Here is a 20,851-nt window from a genome sequence, read left to right as displayed (position 1 = left end):
TATAATGCCAGCCTACATGCTACCTCCTTCACAGGACAAGGTTTGCAGACCAGCCCTCCTAGCCCATATGTCTCTGTCAGCAGATGGCTGTCCATGTGCCTGTCACATTTTTGGATGCTATGAACATGACACATTTTAACAGCAGCAGCTAGAGCGATCTGTCAGTTCGCACTGCTCTTGTTTAAAGGAACTGCAGAGGGCTCCCACCCACCCATTCTCACCCACTGGCCTCGTACTTCCAAGGCACTCGAAGGGAGGTCTACACTGCACTGTAAACCTGGGCTCAGACCCAGGTTTGAGCTCAAAATTCCCTACCTCCTTAACTCCCTCACACAAATCTTTCTGACTCAGGTCAGCAAGCACTCGGGACCTGAGTCCTAGCACGAGTCCTGCTGCGACTCAAGTCCAAGCCCTGTCCTTTGGCAGTGTGGACTCAGCTCAAGCCGCAGCCCTGAGGCACAGAGTCTGTGTAGGGCAGAATGGACGCTGTAGCATGGCTGTCAGACCCAGATCCAGCAACTGTAAACCCAGGTTTACAATGTAGTTTGAAGACTTGGAAATGTGGAGTCCACAAGTGCAGGTCCCACAGACCGGTGTTCACAATACAGTTTAGACATGCCCAAAGGTGCCAGGGAGAGTTAGTAATGAGGCCTCCACTGGCTGTAGAGAGGTCAAAGCCTCCTACTGCCCCAGGAGGAGAATCATGTCCCTCCCACACCTCCCACTGCTGATAGGAGAAGCAGAAGGAAGAAACTTCTGTACATAGGATGAACCCTCGTATGAGACAGTAAAGTGCTACATTTTATTCATCGTTAGACATACAGTCCAGTGCATTCCTGCAGACATAAAACCTCCTCATGAAAATGCCATTGCAAGCCTGCTATTTGTTGCGGTGCAAAGTATGATTTAATCTTCATGGCTGGTAATGATTTTTCCTGGGAGCGACTCTATTACATATATTTTCATAGGGATTAATACTAAATCCTACAGACCCTTGGGACTGCTTGCCTGGAAATCTGCCAGACAAACTCCCGCTTCCAATTAAGGCATCATACACGGCTCAACTGGTGTAAAGCTTTTGCCATTGCTTAACCCATTTGCTAGATAACCCTGTCTGGGTCATGCAAACAGCACGCAAGTGGCTGACTACAGTAGGCTGAAAATGAACTGACTAACATCACTTGAACAATAAAAGAATACCCTGGAATGAATTATTTGCTGGCTTTTAGCAACAACAACTTATCTTCGCACTGGAAGCAGACCACATCACACTCCCAAACCAGGGATCTGAACCTGAGAAAAAGCAAACCGTTGTGTAGGAAGTAGAGCTGCAACCTTCAGAAGGTCCTGTTTCAGCACAGTTCACTCACAGCTCATTAGGAAGGGCTCTGTTACAAGGAAAGGTGGATCAGATGAGAACACCTGACCCACTTTCTGCAATAAATGTCTCTCCAGCTTGTAAAACTAAAATAGGGGAATGTTACTGAAATGAGAGCCTCCCACAAACCGTAACAAGGCTGAATCATACCCACAGTCAGTAAATGACGATGTTTTCACTGTTTCCAATCTACAGATGCAAGGCATCGCACTGTATATGTTCAGTGCCAAAAGAATTGTCGTCATTTTGACCTTTGAAGGCGGCTAGCAATTCACATGATAATACTCTGTAACTGCACTTTGTGGAAACTGCTGCAGTATCTGCTAGAAATAGGCAAAGCTTCTGGAGGAGGTTTACAACCACATAAATTCTGATGAGCCATCACAAAACTAGCTTGAATTAGCAAACTTTGCCCTCTGTAATTTAAACCCAACGATTCTTTTAAGGATAGGTAAATGTAAAAAAAAAAAAACCCAAAGAACAAAAAACAACAAACAAAACCTACCGGTATTTTTTACTCTCAAGGGAAGCCTGGCCTATGTGCTACAATACCCATTCAGAGGTAGAACGGCCATACAGAATTTCAAGGCTCTTCAGAGGGCTAAGGCATGAACGAGAGATTCTTCTGGGGGTTTCATATTCAGAGATAGAGCAGACACGGTTAAACACTCAACATCCATTGTCTCGGGTGTTCTTCAAGAACATGGCTATGATCTTCCACTTATTGTTACCCAATACGGTAAATTTCACATTCCTGGTCCCACACTACCTGAAAGGGGGTTCCAAAGAGGATGGCTCTAGACTGTTCTCAATGGTAGCAGATGACAGAATGAGGAGTAATGGTCTCAAGTTGCAGTGGGGGAGGTTTAGATTGGATATTAGGAAAAACTTTTTCACTAAGAGGGTGGTGAAACACTGGAATGCGTTACCTAGGGAGGTGGTAGAATCTCCTTCCTTAGAGGTTTTTAAGGTCAGGCTTGACAAAGCCCTGGCTGGGATGATTTAACTGGGAATTGGTCCTGCTTTGAGCAGGGGGTTGGACTAGATGACCTTCTGGGGTCCCTTCCAACCCTGATATTCTATGATTCTATGATTCACACCTCAGGCTCATTATCCAGCATGTTCAATTATGTGAAACTGACCAAACCCATGCAGTTACTCTATGACATCAACTGAAGACCTAGTATAACAGGGATTTTGTCGGAGGAAATCACAAAGGGGGGGAAGTTGGAACACATAAGGGGAAAGCGTAAGTTGCCAAGAGCCAATGGGAGGCTTGAGGGAAAGGTCCCTCATGCAGGATAAGATACCGCTGCTTCAGGCAAGAGACTTGACAGACATATCCACTCTCTCCAATCTGTGCAGTAGATGCAATGACCTAATCAAAGCAAAATGAGCTATAATAAACTGAATTCCCAATGCACTTTCCGCCTCCAGAAACAACAAAAACAAAATACACATTTATACAGCACAATCTTCACTCAAGAGAGTCACAGGTGCCTTACAATAAAAGCAGCACAGTTTAAAGTTCAGATGCAGCAAACAAAGCTAGTTTTTCTTAGCATTAAACACCACGATGGACTGAGTAAGTCAGAGAGATATCCAAGGTACGTTCCATGAGCATGGAGTATAGTTGTTAAAAGCACTCTCTCCTGAAAGAGGAAAGGTGATCTCTCTCCGAAAGACTAAACAACCTGCTGAAGGTGACCACAGTGAACAGCCAGGTGACCAAAGATCTGTCAAATGTACAGCCGACCACATTCACTTTGTTTTTCCATAAGGCAACTTGTGCTATCAGCTGCACAGCTTTAACGCTTCATTAGTTTTCAAATGTATGCCTTTTTGTAATGCTGGCCATTCATATAATCTCTCCAGATACACTTTCCTCCTCCAGATAACTTCACCATTGAAAATAGCAGACTTCTGGCTTGCACAAGTCACTGCTTGTTGATAATACAGCAAATAATTTATTCCATGGCTGAAGATTGCATGCTTAGGCAATTGGGATTGTGATGAATTACTATCTCTGTTTCCAATGCTAAGCTTAAAACATTTGGCAGTTAGAAAAATGTTTCCAATACCAAACTACTGGTATTAGCAAACATTTACAGGATTAGCACTATAGTTTAGCATCTCCCAAAGGAAAAAGTTCCTTTCTGGCTTATTACAGTTTCTCCTGCATGCTTTCTTCCTTGTATAGCTCCTTTTTGTTTTCATACAGTCAGATTGTCAATGATGTACACACTCAAATACACATGCACAATCCAGCAGGTCTAATTAGTGTACGCATATACCATGACTGCAAAGCACAAGCTTGATATTTGCAAGCAGGCATGGCTAGTTAGCCATCTAACTAGCCATGTAAGCAATCAAGTGACCCATTTATTTTATTTAGATTTAAGTTTACATTGCACTCACAATTGATACCTGAATGCACAAATTAGGCCCACACAATTGGGCATATAGATTTATACGGGCCCATCTTTGACAATCAGATCCTCAAGCATTCACTATTAAATCTGCAAAACACCCAAAATTCTACTGATGTAATTTTAAAATATAGATAAAAAATTAGGTTCTGCTCCCTGTACCTCCCTTCTACGGGCAAAATCCTGTTCACCTTACTCACATGCGTAGCTACACAAATGCCAGTGAAATTATACACTTGAAAACAGCAGGTAGTATTTGGCCCCCTTACTGTTCCTTCTCTGTACATGCAGATTTTCAGGCTCTGTCCCACTTCACCCTAATCCCCACAATCCCAGTCACCAATTCCAGCGGATAGTTCTGCAGTGCTTGTGATGTGCCCAGCCTGGGTGTCACTTTGGAAACATTTAGGATCACTATCAATATCAGCCTCTGGGATGGGCAAAGACTTTTGTCAATATCAAACCTTTGGTTCCAGCATGTATCTTTCATATCTCTGCCACATGTTTCAGAGAAGAATGTAGAAACAATGTGCCCAGTTGCAGGAAATGCAAATAAAGTGACAAGCCCCATTTCCTCTGCTCCTGTCCTGCCCCAGGTCATTTAATGATGATGTTCGATTACCTGTGAAAGTCCCTTCCTCTGCACACCATTAGAGCTCTCCAAAAAAAGCAAGGAAAATAAGATGATTGAAATATTTAAGATGCTGTAAAACCATCCTACTGTCCCAGTACTTAGACATCTGCACATAGTATTAAACACATCGACAAAACGTGTATTTTCTATGTCATACACACAGTAGCTCAACAACAATCTAGCTTTTTGGAGTTGATTTTTTATAGATTGCAAGGTTAACTGAAACACATTACGTAAAAGACTCATTAAAAGCAAATTGTATGACACCACGCTGTAGGCATGCAGTCAGATTGCTGATTCCCCAATCTTAAAAACAAACTGAATGTGTTAAAAATAGTAAACAGATTTAACAAGCTGAGGAGCTTAAGAAAGTTGCTTTTTACAGTTCAGTATTTTGCAAAGATGGACCCAAGGTGTTAGCTGAGTTAATTAGCACAGAGATTATGCAGATCCTAATTTGATAGGTTTTGTTTGCATCCTTGTTATATAATCACTTAGTGGTTGTACAGAGCTTTGGCAATGTAAAGCATTAGTAGAAATGCCAAGTATTGAGATTATCAAACAGTTAAATATTTCCCTCTTTCACCCACATTATATTAATATTTATTACATCTTTCAACAATCCCCTGCTATCATTTGCCAGCTACTCAAACAATGCTATATTTTGAAGGTTTCAGAGTAACAGCCGTGTTAGTCTGTATTCGCAAAAAGAAAAGGAGTACTTGTGGCACCTTAGAGACTAACCAATTTATTTGAGCATAAGCTTTCGTGAGCTACAGCTCACTTCATCGGATCAAGTGAGCTGTAGCTCACGAAAGCTTATGCTCAAATAAATTGGTTAGTCTCTAAGGTGCCACAAGTACTCCTTTTCTTTTTATATTTTGAAGATGATTCTTCACCAAAAGAACAGTCCGATGCTCTTGCCTAGACAGTATAAAACAAGAAACAGTCCTTTGTACAGCCATTTTAAAGCCATTTTAGAGGAGCTGCGAAATAGCAGGAAACTGAGAAGAGGTACAATATAGTGTCTTGCAATGATCTCCTCTACCTCCAGCTTCCATGGTGACAAAAGTTACCATTCTCAGGAGATAAAAATAGAGCTTACAGTAAAACCAAGCCAATGAGATAAAAGGTACAACCACCTTATGCAATCTTCATGCTTTTTTGAAAAACAAACAGTTGGGTCACCTTGATTGTTTTAATACTATGGGCTAATTTAAGCTGGGCACCATCAATGCGTTTGTGTGCAAATTTTAACCAAATTCAAATTAAGACACTTAAAATGTACCCAAAATGATCTTTAAAATGCAAAGAAATCCTAGTCTCACTATACACCAGTGATCATACTTAACCTACACTGTATCTTGCAATCTAATCACAAGCTCTGACAATAAAATTGTTCAATTTTTCAGTTGTGGTTTCAGCTTTATTCCCTGGTTATTTATCTGCAGTGGAAGATGCTAAAATATACTCTACGTGTCAAGAGTGCTGATGCCAAGCATAGGAAACTGAAAATGCAACTAATTGTGAACAGTACAAGGATCCAATACATATGGTTTAAATATTTCTCTTTTCATACTGTACTAATGCAAAGATCTACATGCAAAATAAAATAAAATGATTCTACTTACAGCCAACCATCATCATGGCCACCGAAAAAATCTTCTCTCCATCTGTGGTTGGAGCTATGTTTCCAAATCCTATTGTTGTAAGGCTTGTCATGGTAAAGTAGAGAGAGGATATATACAATGAGTCTTTGCTGGGGCCTCCTTCCCACTGCCCTGAGCCGCTGGTATTGTACCGATAGGGTGCCCCTATACTCAATGCCAACTGGTAGAGCCAGCTGTCTGTCTTGATGGTATTAGTGACTTCATCTATAACTTCATAGTCCCCAATGCTGTACCATATACAGGCTAGCCAGTGGGCCACTAGTCCAAAGACACAGACCAACAGCACTAGTACTGCAGCACCATATTCCAGATAATGGTCCAATTTCCTGGCAACACGACCAAGGCGTAGAAGTCGCACCACTTTTAAGGAACTGAAAAGGCTGCTGATCCCCTAGAAAAGAATAAGTTCCATTACATCATCAGAAATACACTATTGAGTAAAACAGCATGTAACACAAAAAGAACAGGAGGACTTGTGGCACCTTACAGACTAACAATTTTATTTGAGCATAAGCTTTCAGGAGCTACAGCTCACTTCCGAAAGCTTATGCTCAAATAAATTTGTTGTGGCACCTTAGAGACTAAGTCCTCCTTTTCTTTTTACTATTTTAAAGTCAATGGGAGGTTTAGCATGGATTTCAGTGGGAACAGGTCCAAATTTAAGTATACAATCCAGAAGGAGGCTTCTCTAAGTTTATCAAAGAACTGCACCCCCTGCAGGACAGTAAATAGGGACACAGAATTGCCATACTGGATCAACCAATGGACCATCTGGTCCAATATCTTGTAGTCAGTGCCATATGCTTCAGAGGAAGATTCAAGAAAACTTGTAAACAACAGCCATGGAATAACCTGCACACAGGGGAAACTTCTACTATGCCACCCATCAGTGAGTGGCTGGCCAACATCCTGAAACAAGAGGGATTACATCCCTTATTATTTGTAGTCACATCCAGTGTAATGTGGATGTCCTTTTATCCATATAGATAGCTCACTAATTCTGAGCGTGGGATACTACCTAATCACTGACAGCCCATTGCTCTGTTTAGTGGGTATCATATACACCAAGCGCCACTAGTCAGAAATGTACACGAAAGAGAATTTACTTGCTGGTCAACAGACAGTATAGATATTTCCCTACAGTACTTTTTTTTTTACTCAAGAAAAGTACAAATTAATGGAAGCACAAATACTAGGAAATAGAAGCACACAGAAATGTTTTTAAAGTAATGGAAACATTTGGGAAGGAGCAGAAAGTGTGTATATCCCTCTGAACGCAAGTATGATTCACAATGGTGTTAATGGAAGTTATACATGCAGAATGAAGAAAAATAAAGCTCCCAATTTATTGTAATCCCATGATATAACTAACTTCTGCATTAAATTAATTAGTGATTCAAAATAGAAGCCGTACAAAGGAAGAGTTCTAATATAAAATACTAAAAAGTCACAGACATTAAATTTAAAATAGAAATTAAGGCAATGAGGCAAACATTCTAAGTTTCTATGCGAAGATTAAATTGTACTTTTCTATGCATCATTATTGAATTAGTCAAAACATTAGTTAATTATATTACCAAACTGTAAAATACGAGAATTCCTGTAGTTAATTTCAGCATCAAAAAACCCTTATTCCCCTTATGCATCTGTGTCTCCTATCGCAGGCTGTATTTGAAGGGTAACCTACAACTGATGTTTCTAGATTCAATACATTAGACAATGGTCTTATTTTTCAAATCCAGTACATTTTTCACATTCAGTCATTTTGTTTCAGACCCCCAAATCCTTAAATTGAAGATCTGTAACTGCATTGGAGTGCATACAGTGACTGACACTAAGAAAGGAAGTGGAATTTTCCAGTTTTGATTACGATAGTCTGCATTTATGTTCTCTCAATTTTACACAAGCTATCCTTACTCTGATTTCCAAATGAGCAGATGCTGGTTTGTTTATTCTGTAATACGTGGTCATTGGTAGAGCCCTGCAAATCTGCGGATACCCACTTTATATCCACAGACCATGTTTGTGGATCGGATGCGAATACAAACTTTGTATCCGCACAGGGCTCTAGTCCCATTGGGCCATGGTACATTGTGACCCGAATGTAAAAACCATTGAAGTAAGTGGAAAAGATTCCCACTGATTTCACTGGGCACTCGGCTGGACCCAGCCCAACTACAGTCTAAGAGACCCACAAAGCAAAAGCCCAGAGCACCTATTTTTAAAAAGGGGAGGATATTCTTATAATACTACATTGCACCAAGTTCATCCATGGTGTCACTCCACTGAAGTCAGCACTTTACAAATTAAAGGCCTAATCCTGAAAAGTTCCAAACATCTTCTGTGACATCAATGGGAAAAAAAGAAGAGAAAGGGAGAAAGTCCCTGCAGGACAGGGCCCTGTAATGGGGACACCATTTGCCTGGCTCCCTCATGTGGCCAAGGTGTTTCCACCGCACCCCGTCTGCCTCTTCTCTTTGGGGCCCCTTAGAAGTGCCATACAGTCTCTCAGGGGAGGGTGGATGGTAACCCTGAGAAAATGGGCCGGTAGCCCAAAGTAATTCAAGATAGTCCTCTGCATCCCAAACACAAAGTTCGTCATAGCAACCCCGTAGTTCGTACCCATCTCCAAAGCTCCTGCTAACGGTTAGCAGGAGCTTTGGAGATGGGTACGAACTACGGGAAATTCGTCATAGCAACCCCGTAGTTCATACCCATCTCCTGAGCTTTGGAGATGGGTACGAACTATGGGGTTGCTATGACGAACTTTGTGTTTGGGATGCTGAGGACTATCTTGAATTACTTTGGGCTACCGACCCACACCGAGCCTTTATTGGGCCCAGCAGAAGCCTAGCCTGCCAGCTCTGCCTCCCTTCAGTGCACGCAATGTTGTGAGAGAGAAAGCAGCATGTATACTCCTCTCCTTCTGATGGCTCCTCCTGATTGGTAGGGAGGGGAGCCCTGCCCAGCATGCAGTATAGGGCTCCTGATCCCAGGGCCTTAACTAACAGTCTGCCCATCCCGCTGTTAACTGCCTGGAATCACCTCCTCTCTTCCTCTTTCAGCCAGTTTCCTAGCATGTGCTTACACCAATATCCCTGGGATGGGGGTCTTCTGCCCACACCCACATCCTGCTTAGGTTTAAAGGACCAGTATACCCCATTACAGGCCCCAATACCTCTGTCAAGTAGGTATGTATTATTCCCCTTTTACATATGGAGAGACTGAACCAGAGATTCAGTCCAAGGAGTCACTGTCAGGTTTGGATTAAAACTCAGGAGTTTATTATTATTATTATTTATCATCTGTATTACTGTAGGTCCCAGGACCCCCAGTCATTAACCTGAATCCCATTGTGCAAGGTGCTGTACAAACAGAAGGACAGTCTCTCCCCCAAAGAGCTTACAGTTTGGCTCATCCTCCTATGCTCACACTCAATGTTTTCTCTTTCTAAGTTATAAAGATAGGTTAGCAGCACCAGTACAATTATCCTCAAAAATAACATTTAACTCCAAGTCTCAGAGAAAGTCTGTGTTGAAAATTATACCCTTTCCCAAACTTACATAACGATTACCTTTTATTTTGCATCACTGACCCAGGATCTATTTATCATACCATGAAACAAAGGGGAACACTCAATTTTAACTGCTGTTGATATATGCCTTACCTGAAATAGTACTACTGTGAAACTTGTTCAAACGGCCTGCTAGTCTCCAAGCCAATTTAGTTGGATCAATTGTTTTAAGACCAGTAAAAAGAGATTTACAGTCTGCTTAAACTAAGAAGGTGAACAGTTTAAAAAATCTTTTCCACAAAGTACTGTACCAAGGCCCCAGTTCAGCGAAGCACTTAAGCATGCACTTGACTTCAAGCATATGAGTTTTCCTATTGAAATCAGTGGGACTACTCAGGTGTTTAAGTACAGTGCTGGGCCTGAATGGGTACCTTTGATACTTCCTCTGACACAAAATATCTCCTGAGGATAATGGTGTAACTGATAGATTGTTCACACAGGGCTTTGCCAAAGATTCAATAGAGGTGGAATTAATTAGGGTAACTGGATTTTAGTGTCAAATTAATGCCATAAAGAACGTAGGTTAACACAGGTTGTTTTCTTAATCCAACAGCTTGCAATTTCTCTTTGTGTTCATTCTCCTTTCAAGCGGCAGGCTGTATTTATATTATATTATGATAACTTATGGATCACGTAAAAAAACAAAAAACCCTATGTTGGGAATCCAACACTATTTTAAAGGGGGGTTACTAGTTTGGCCCCAACAGCCTCAAGAACTGTGGGAGCGGAAAGGGGATTTAGAGCAGCCTGAGTGGTGCAGCTGTGGATCTAGTCCAATTTTCTCATAATATCCTTCAGATGTTGTAAAATACATTTTTGACACTGCAGAGCCAGCCTCCGAGGGAGGATAATTTGTCATTACATTAACATATCTGGGCAGAAAGTCAATTGAGCCAAATGCTTGCAATATCTCATAGACTACATGTTCTCTGCTTGAGGACATCAGATTATATTATGAGCATGAACACAATCTGAAACCACATCTCATGAAATGAAAGGGTTGTGGACAGGGTATTAAATCATGGCACAATGAAACCAGGCCATTTTCTCATCTCACAGCTTGTCTGGTCTTCAGAATTTTCCTAATTGAAAAACTGTTTACGCAGAAAAGTCATTTCATTTGTACAGATTTGGAAGTATTAAATCCAAAAATAATATTCAAAATCCATTCATGATTTTCGTGTTTTAAAAAGTTCAGGGAATGATCCAAAGTCCATTGAAGTCAATGGAAAGATTCCCCTTGACATCAGTAGCCACTGAATCAGAAAACAAAAGAAAATAAAAATAATCAAATGGTACTTATTGTGACAAAGCCAGACATTTACAGGGGGAAAAAAGCAAACTACACTAAAGTTTAATAGCCCCTGTACTGCATATGCTGTTCTCTAATGGAGATTTGCGTTTACTCCAGTTCTTCTAAACTCACATTTTTAAAAAGATACGGTGGCTAGAAATGAGAAAATCCTGCCACTATTCTCACTTGAGATTATTGTGATGTTCTCACTCTCCTGATGTTCAGAATGTGGCCAACTGTTGCTCCATCCACAATCTCATTTATTTAGTTAATACTGAATCCCCAACTTCCTTGGCTCTTCTCTGTGGTTTTAAGTCTTTGTGTGGTATGCAGACTTGGTTGCTTGACAAACTACTTTGGACAATGGAAAGAGATCACATGTGCTTGCCGATTCCTTTAGATCTATCAGCAATTTTGGTACTGTTGACCACAAGGAATCAGGGACAGTCTTGAAGACCTATGTAGGGATAGGTATAGCTGAGTGGTACAGTTCATTTCTTCTGGAAAGAACACAGCCAATAACATTGGGCATTTGCTCTTCTGATCCATGAGCTCTTGTAATGAGTACAAGTTTCTGAACTAGCATCCTTCCTATTAAATAGGCACATAGTGGGGCTGGCTGTGGTGTCTTCTGAATATTCAGATGGTAGCAGTTTTCCTTCTGTACTTAGCAAGGAGAGCATTTTCAATGAAGAGTCCTTCATTTACTCATCATTAAACAAAGCCACATTTGTTGACTTGGGAATATTGCTAAGTCTATTTCCTCAAACTTTCTTCAATGGACATGTTGAACGAGGAGATTAGTTTAGAGGGTTGAGTGACTGAGTATTTATCTTGTTGAATTATAGGCTGGACTGGTATTAATGTTGCCCGACACTATTATTAAGGTTGCCTGACACCTCCTATTATAAGACCCTAATTTCAGTCTCTTTTAACTTTGCCAAACTTTAACCAATTAGGCTGAAATTTTCCATTTGGGGTATCTGCCTCAGGCTGAATTTTTTTTTTTAAACAAAACTTGTAGCCAACACAATTCTCTCTTTTCTGAGAATGAGGTTAGAGGAAAATATATTTTTTGCCCATGTTAAAAAAATTCTGGCAACCTTTTCTTTTAAAAGCTCTAGTGCCCTTATGCTTTGGAAAAGGGCTTGACGTTTGGCTGCGGGGGAGGGCTTCTGTGTCAGAGATGTGCTTTTTCTTTTCCCAGTGAAAATCCACCCAAATTTGGTGAAGTTCTAAGACATTGAGAAATCATAGCTTGCATATGCTCAGTAGAGTCCTCTTAGATTTGAGCAGCTAGATTCCCCAGAGATTCAATGGACACTGGGGATGCTCCAGCCAGGAGCTGAATATGACTTTCCTCTGCAGCTGTAGCTCTGGGCTGCTACAGGATGTGGTGAGTCAGGATGCCTGAAATGGAGGCTCCCTGTGCTCTCAGTTCAGGTGCTTTCCTGGATGGGTCCAGGCAGCATAGAAGAGCAAGGAATCTACCTGATTTGAACAAGGAAAAATCAAAGGCCAGACCTGCAGAGGAGGTAGGGGGACCTGATTGGGACAAGGAACCTAAGGGGTGGGGAATAAGACTGGAGGCTGGCACAGGTGGGGTGAAGAGGGTGGCCTGAGAGTTGGGGTGGGGAAGGAGACTGGGTGCCAGGGAGGGAAATGGGAGGGTGGGGGACTGGAAGCCAGTAGGTGGGAGGAAGCTGAGACTGGATGAAGAAAGGGAGGTGACTCAGACTGGATGGGCAAAGAGTCTGGGACTCAGAGTGAGGGGGAACTCTGATACTGGATGAGGATCCTGGGGAATGAGATTGGGACTGAGAGCCAGTGGGGACAGGGAACATGGGTGGAGATGGTGGGAGAAGTGGAGCTGAGATAGGGGAGATTGACAAATCAGATGAGGAGTTGTGTGGGGGACTGGAACTGGCTGATGAAGGAAATGGAGAACAAGGACCTGGGGGTGGAAGTTGGAATGGCTGGGCAAGGAGACTGAGACCAGGATGAGAAGCCTGAGAAACAGAGACTGCGATCGGCTAGGGGAGAGGATTGGGACTCATGCCTCATTCACTGTACACACAGATCCTGCAACAAATGAAGCCAAGTGCCCTACAAATAAGTCTCTTTCACTACCCAATCCTGATTCATCCCCAGAACAGGTCCATCCTGTGCCTAAATGAGGTAGAGGTCCTGTGGAAAAAATAATATGTAATCAGGTCATTAAAAACTATCATAATTCATATGCACAAGGAGCTAATTTGAAGCACAGGGAACCTTAATTCTGGCATTTCCTAACTTTTGAGTACTTGATTTTGCAAACTTATTAATGTTCCCCTAACATAGTTCTTTGTGTTTATATATATAACGTGCGCACAGAGACAGAGACAGAGACAGAGACACAGAGCCAGCCATACACAGGAAATAAGCACCTAGGATAGGGCTTTCAGAAGCATTCAATGTTAGCCAAACTCTGCTCCCATTCACTTTCCTAGGAGCAGATTTTGGCCAAAACTGAGGACTGTTAAAAATCCCATTCTTAGAGTCTTAGGGATAGCAGTATTTTTATAAATTGATATAAAAAACATAATACCCTGCAATTATATTTTTATACGCAGCCATGAAATATCACTAAAAATCCCTTTTAAGCTAATATGTAAATTTGTTTGATTTTAAAATGTCATCAGCACAGTTCTGCTATCATTTATACAAGTTTGAGTTTGACTTAAGTCAATGGGATCTGAATGGGGCACATTTTATTCTGAAAAGAAAATATTCTACAGAATAACATCTCTGTAAAAGACTTGTAACTGAATCAATTAGTTACCTAACAATGATAACCTAAATTATCTTTCCTAAGGTTTGGAAATCTCTTTCAAGCATAGCATTGTAACATGTAGGCAGAGCCTTCCTTTAGCTAACAACACTAACAGCATGTTGGACCCTCGTGTGCACTGAATTGGTAAATTGCTCTGTAACTTTTTAATATTACAGGATGATTTTTTCCTTCAGATACATCTCAATTTTAAAATTTGATTTAGTTTGACCTTTTTATTTATTAAGCTCTGGGCACATAAACAAAAAAAAATCATTAAGAACCATGTCTGACACTTGAAATCCTCCCAAACCCACAAATCTGGGACTCCAAGCCTGGGTGTGAGTAGCCACACTGCAAGGCCAACTCCAAGTTAGCGTGCCCTCATTGGTGCTGCACTTACCAGTTTGTGTCCCCTTAGGACTTATGGGGGCATATCCCATGATTCTTTGTGCTGCAATAAGTTGAACCACTCAGTGATTCTTTCCCAGTGAATTGTGGGAGAACTTGTCTGCCCTTCTGGGCACCCAGGAGAATTGTGGGAAGGCACTGGAGGATTATCAGCACTCACATGGTTTAGCCTGTGTCCTCACTGCAAAGTGGGTGGGTACCAGCCTAAGTGAAAGCTACACCTGGTCTCTCACCTATTGCCTCAGACAGGCCAGCTAGGCTGAAAGCACCACTAGCCTCAGGACAGAGGTTTTGTGTGTGTGAACATAACTGGGTTTAGGAGAAACACCTGAATATGAGCCTGGGTTAAGTCTGCAGTGAAGACATAACCACAGAGACTCATGGTTAGGGCTCCATGTCTGTCACGGAGGTTGTGGAAGTCATGGATTCTGCAGCGGCCAGTATGGCTGACCCCAGGGCCACCCAAGTAGCAGGACCTGGTGGCCTTGGGGACAGTCACACCAGCCACTGTTGGAGAGGCTCTGCAGCCAGCCACACCAGCCACTGTCCCGGGGACCACCCAAGCAGTGGCCAACCCAGTTGGCCCTGTGAACTGCCAGCAGCGGTCCCAGGGCAGCCGGAGGAGCAGCTGGCTCCCTGGGGCTTTCCCCTCACACACACAGCAGCGGCCGAGCAGCAGCGGGACCCCCTGAGGCTTCTCCCCTCCCCGCAGCTGGTGCCGCAGGCCCCCCGTTCCTCCTCCCCCCCACCCCCAATTCAATCAGGGGTATTTGTATGGTATAAGTCATAGACAGGTCATGGGCTGTGATTTTTTGCTTCTTACCCATGACCTGTCCATGACCTTTAATAAAAATACCTGTGATGAAATTGTAGCCTTACTCATGGTTTTAGCTGTGGAATTCCCTGGTTCAATCCACGATATCGGTAAAAATGGGGTCTGTCAGAAAAGCATAAATAAAACATACTCCCTGAACACTCTGCACTAGCTAAAGTTTCCATCAAATTGAAATCAAAGCTGGGGGGCAAGACAGAGATGAACATCTTGATCAAGATAAAAGTTTGGTTTCCCCCCCACCCTCGTGATTTAGTCCTCAGGCCAGCTAAGCTTGCCTGGATCTGAAACATGAACATATGTAAATATAAGCTTAAGAATACTGTCCTCTCTAGCTCCCACCAAGCTGTAGATCTTTTTGGGATAATTAACAGATCTCTCCTCTGGGACTGGGAGCCTGCTTCACAGCTCCTTGGAAGGATCAAAAACAACAATGCAGCAGAGATTCCAGACTTGACCTACCTCAGTTTGATTCAGAAGTTGTCTAGACCTACTGCACTGATCTGTAACGTTAGATTGCGTTACTAAGCAATTAGTAAGTAATAAGCAAGAAATAAGCACATCTCCAGAAGGTACATAGCCGTGCAGTGAAAAACAAGCACTGCTTCGTGACATATAAGCTGTCTGAAATTTTAGAAGTAAATCACTCTCAGATTTTTTCTTCAAGTTGAGCTACTTAAATAGAGCTTAGCCTTAAAATCCATGGTTAACTTCTTAATGCTTCTTTTCTGAAGTTCATTTTCAAATAAATCTTCCAACACATCACATATGCTCACAGGCCTTTTTTAGGTAATCAATTAATGTACCAAAGCCTCATGGATACTGATCTAAGTGCTAGTGCAAGAAAAATAAAAAGCAACTTTTTAAGGACTAGATTCATAGAATATCAGGATTGGAAGGCACCTCGGGAGGTCATCTAGTCCAACCCCCTGCTCAAAGTAGGACCAATCCCCAATTTTTACCCCAGATCCCTAAATGGCCCCCTTAAGGATTGAACTCACAACCCTGGGTTTAGCAGGCCAATGCTCAAACCACTGAGCTATCCCTCCCCCCAATCCTACATGTCGCCATGTGGCCATACGGGCATAAGCTCTGCACAGCTACTGAGAACTTTGATCCAGATAAACAGAATCCCATTTACACCACTGAAGTCAAAGGGAGTTTTGCCACGGACTTCGATCAGTGTAGGACTGAGCCTTTACTCCCCTCGCAGAGCAGGCTGGCAGGGAGCGGATGAGGAGGGGCAGGGACTGGGTGAAGTCTTGGCTCCAACCTTCCCACTAATAGCCAGAAAGTGGAATGATGTAATTTGCTGATGATAGGCCAGCAGCAAACTACCACATCCTCACCCCCAGATCAAGGAAAGAGCAGTGAAGGAATACTCAGAGGGGTTTCTCAGGGTGTCACTACAAACCTAAGTCGACCTATATTAGGTTGACTTACAGCCACCGCAGTAATTACTGCGGTAGTGCAGGTCCACAGGACACTCCTTGGGTCGGTGGTGCCTGTCCTCACTAGGAGCACTTCCACCGACCGAAGAGGGGCAGTGTGGGGAGCTGAGAGTCTGATCTCTTAGCTCCATGGGCAGCTCCCTGCCAAGAGCCAGGCTGCCCCCCGACCGGGGCTTCTTGCCTCTCCGTGCCCTGCCGGGAGCTAGGCTGAGGGAAGCCAAACAAGGCTTCTCACCACTGGGGTCCAGCTGACCTGGCTTCAGGGCTCTCTCTCCCTCCCTCCCCACCTCCCTCCCCAGGGGAGCTGGGCAGTCTTGTCAATTTCAGGCTCACTGTGAAATTAACAAAGCTGCCCAGCAGCAGGGGGCCACTCGGGCTTCTCATCTGCCTAGCTGGGCGCAAGGTCCAAAGCTACCCCAGATTCTCACTCCAGCTCCTAGCTGGGCACAGGTCCAGCCACTCAGCTCACCAGGGCAGGGGGGGCTTTCTTGTCAATTTCACAGCTCCTGCCCTTAGCATGCCTTTAACAAAAGTAAGGACTACTTAAAGAACTACAAAGTTCTCAGTAGCCCTGTTTGTCTTTCTTCCACAGGAGAGAGGCGACTTTGTGTGTACAAAATGCAAACTGGTTTCCATATTGGAAGAGAAGGTTGAAGGCCTGGAGCAACAGGTATCGACCCTGCGTTGCATAAGAGAAACTGAAGATTTCCTGGACAGAAGTCAGGATAGGCTTCTACGGGCACAAGGTTCTGAAAATTCAGAGCAGGCTGCACAGCGGGGAAAGGAGGACGGTGAAGAAATTTGGCAACATGTGACCTCCAGAAGAAGAAGGGGGAACGTCCATGTACCAGCAACGCGGACACATGTAAGTAACCGTTTTCATGTTCTCTCCACAGGTACCATTGAGGGGAGTGGCCCAGATGATATGTCTGGGGGAAGGGAGCAGAAGGAGATTCCACCAGTTGAAAGGCATGAGATGCACTGTCCTAAGGTTGAGGGTTCCACGACCACCACTCCCAAGAGAAGGAGGCAGGTGGTGGTGGTCGGGGACTCTCTCCTCAGGGGGACTGAGTCATCTATCTGCCGCCCTGACCGGGAAAACAGAGAAGTCTGCTGCTTGCCAGGGGCTAAGATTTGAGATGTGATGGAGAGACTGCCGAGACTCATCAAGCCCTCGGACCGCTACCCCTTCCTGCTTTTCCACATGGGCACCAATGACACTGCCAAGAATGACCTTGAGCGGATCACTGCAGACTACGTGGCTCTGGGAAGGAGGATAAAGGAGTATGAGGCGCAAGTGGTGTTCTCATCCATCCTCCCTGTGGAAGGAAAAGGCCGGGGTAGGGATCGTCGAATCGCGGAAGTCAATGAATGGCTACGCAGGTGGTGTCGGAGAGAAGGCTTTGGATTCTTCGACCATGGGATGGTGTTCCAAGAAGGAGGAGTGCTAGGCAGAGACGGGCTCCACTTAACGAAGAGAGGGAAGAGCATCTTCGCGAGCAGGCTGGCTAACCTAGTGAGGAGGGCTTTAAACTAGGTTCACCGGGGGAAGGAGACCAAAGCCCTGAGGTAGGTGGGGAAGCGGGATACCGGGAGGAAGCATGAGCAGGAGCGTGTGAGAGGGGAGGGTTCCTGCCTCAGACTGAGAAAGAGGGGCGATCAGCGGGTTATCTCAAGAGCCTATATACAAATGCACAAAGCCTGGGAAACAAGCAGGGAGAACTGGAGGTCCTGGCAAAGTCAAGGAATTATGACGTGATTGGAATAACAGAGACTTGGTGGGATAACTCGCATGACTGGAGTACTGTCATGGATGGGTATAAACTGTTCAGGAAGGACAGGGAGGCCAGAAAAGGTGGGGGAGTTGCACTGTATGTAAGGAAGCAGTATGACTGCTCAGAGCTCAAGTATGGAACTGCAGAAAAACCTGAGAGTCTCTGGATTAAGTTCAGAAGCGTGAGCAACAAGGGTGATGTCGTGGTGGGAGTCTACTGTAGACCACCAGACCAGGGGGATGAGGTGGACGAGGCTTTCTTCCGGCAAGTCGCAGAAGCTACTAGATCGCACGCCCTGGTTCTCATGGGCGACTTCAATAATCCTGATATCTGCTGGGAGAGCAATACAGCAGTGCACAGACAATCCAGGAAGTTTTTGGAAAGTATAGGGGACAATTTCCTGGTGCAAGTGCTGGAGGAACCAACTAGGGGCAGAGCTCTTCTTGACCTGCTGCTCACAAACTGGGAAGAATTAGTAGGGGAAGCAAAAGAGGATGGGAACCTGGGAGGCAGTGACCATGAGATGGTCAAGTTCAGGATCCTGATACAAGGAAGAAAGGAAAGCAGCAGAATACGGACCCTGGACTTCAGAAAAGCAGACTTTGACTCCCTCGGGGAACTGATGGGCAGGATCCCCTGGGAGAATAACATGAGGGGGAAAGGAGTCCAGGAGAGCTGGCTGTATTGTAAAGAATCCTCATTGGGGTTACAGGGACAAACCATCCAGATGTGTAGAAAGAATAGTAAATATGGCAGGCAACCAGCTTGGCTTAACAGTGAAATCCTTGCTGATCTTAAACACAAAAAAGAGGCTTACAAAAGTGGAAGATTGGACAAATGACCAGGGAGAAGTATAAAAATATTGCTCGGGGATGCAGGAGTGAAATCAGGAAGGCTAAATCACACCTGGAGTTGCAGCTAGCAAGAGATGTTAAGAGTAACAAGAAGGGTTTCTTCAGGTATGTTGGCAACAAGAAGAAAGCGAAGGAAAGTGTGGGCTCCTTACTGAATGAGAGAGGCAACCTAGTGACAGAGGATGTGGAAAAAGCTAATGTACTCAATGCTTTTTTTGCCTCTGTCTTCACGAACAGGGTTAGCTCCCAGACTACTGCACTGGGCAGCACAGCATGGGGAGGGGGTGGCCAGCCCTCTGTGAAAAAAAGAAGTGGTTTGGGACTATTTAGAAAAGCTGGACGTGCACAAGTACATGGGGCCGGATGCGTTGCATCCGAGAGTGCTAAAGGAGTTGGCGGATGTGATCGCAGAGCCATTGGCCATTATCTTTGAAAACTCATGGCAATCCGGGGAAGTCCCGGACGACTGGAAAAAGGCTAATGTAGTGCCCATCTTTAAAAAAGGGAAGGAGGAGGATCCTGGGAACTACAGGCCAGTCAGCCTCACCTCAGTCCCCGGAAAAATCATGGAGCAGGTCCTCAAGGAATCAATTCTGAAGCACTTAGAGGAGAGGAAAGTGACCAGGAACAGTCAGCATGGATTCACCAAGGGCAAGTCATCCCTGAGTAATCTAATTGCCTTCTATGATGAGATAACTAGCTCTGTGGATGAGGGGAAAGCGGTGGACGTGTTGTTCCTTGACTTTAGCAAAGCTTTTGACACGGTCTCCCACAGTATTCTAGTCAGCCAGTTAAAGAAGTATGGGCTGGATGAATGCACTATAAGGTGGGTAGAAAGTTGGCTAGATTGTCGGGCTCAACGGGTAGTAATCAATGGCTCCATGTCTAGTTGGCAGCTGGTATCTAGCGGAGTGCCCCAAGGGTTGGTCCTGGGGCCGGCTTTGTTCAATATCTTCATTAATGACCTGGAGGATGGTGTGGATTGCACCCTCAGCAAGTTTGCGGATGACACTAAACTGGGAGGAGTGGTAGATACGCTGGAGGGTAGGGATAGGATACAGAGGGACCTAGACAAATTGGAGGATTGGGCCAAAAGAAATCTGATGAGGTTCAACAAGGACAAGTGCAGAGTCCTGCACTTAGGACGGAAGAATCCCATGCACCGCTATAGACTAGGGACCAAATGGCTAGGCAGCAGTTCTGCAGAAAAGGACCTAGGGGTTACAGTGGACAAGAAGCTGGATATGAGTCAACATGTGCCCTTGTTGCCAAGAAGGCCAATGGCATTTTGGGATGTATAAGTAGGGGCACTGCCAGCAGATCGAGGGACATGATCGTCCCCCTCTATTCAACATTGGTGAGGTCTCATCTGGAGTACTGTGTCCAGTTTTGGGCCCCACACTACAAGAAGGATGTGGAAAAATTGGAGAGAGTCCAGAGAAGGGCAACAAAAATGATCAGGGGTCTGGAACACATGACTTATGAGGAGAGGCTGAGGGAACTGGGATTGTTTAGTCTACAGAAGAGAAGGGATTTGATAGCTGCTTTCAACTACCTGAAAGGTGGATCTAAAGAGGATGGATCTAGGCTATTCTCAGTGGTGGAAGAGGACAGGACAAGGAGTAATGGTCTCAAGTTGCAGTGGGGGAGGTTCAGGTTGGATATTAGGAAAAACTTTTTCACTAGGAGGGTGGTGAAACACTGGAATGCGTTACCTAGGGAGGTGGTGGAATCCCCTTC

General features: G+C 44.2%; 1 protein-coding gene across 1 annotated transcript in view; it reads right to left on the bottom strand.

Moving 5' to 3' along the window:
- The window catches only part of KCNH5 (potassium voltage-gated channel subfamily H member 5), a 232,944-nt gene that overhangs the window by 151,450 nt on the left and 60,643 nt on the right, over positions 1 to 20,851 (bottom strand). Inside the window, exon 7 of the mRNA XM_084630682.1 lies at positions 6,073 to 6,502. Within this exon, the coding sequence (XP_084486808.1) occupies positions 6,073 to 6,502 (430 nt within the window). The remainder of the gene's footprint in view (positions 1 to 6,072; positions 6,503 to 20,851) is intronic.

This window comes from Lepidochelys olivacea (genome assembly GCF_965140295.1).
Source record: "Lepidochelys olivacea isolate rLepOli2 genome assembly, chromosome: 6".
NCBI classification, from domain to species: domain Eukaryota; kingdom Metazoa; phylum Chordata; order Testudines; family Cheloniidae; genus Lepidochelys; species Lepidochelys olivacea.
This window is presented reverse-complemented; position numbering and strand designations above follow the sequence as displayed.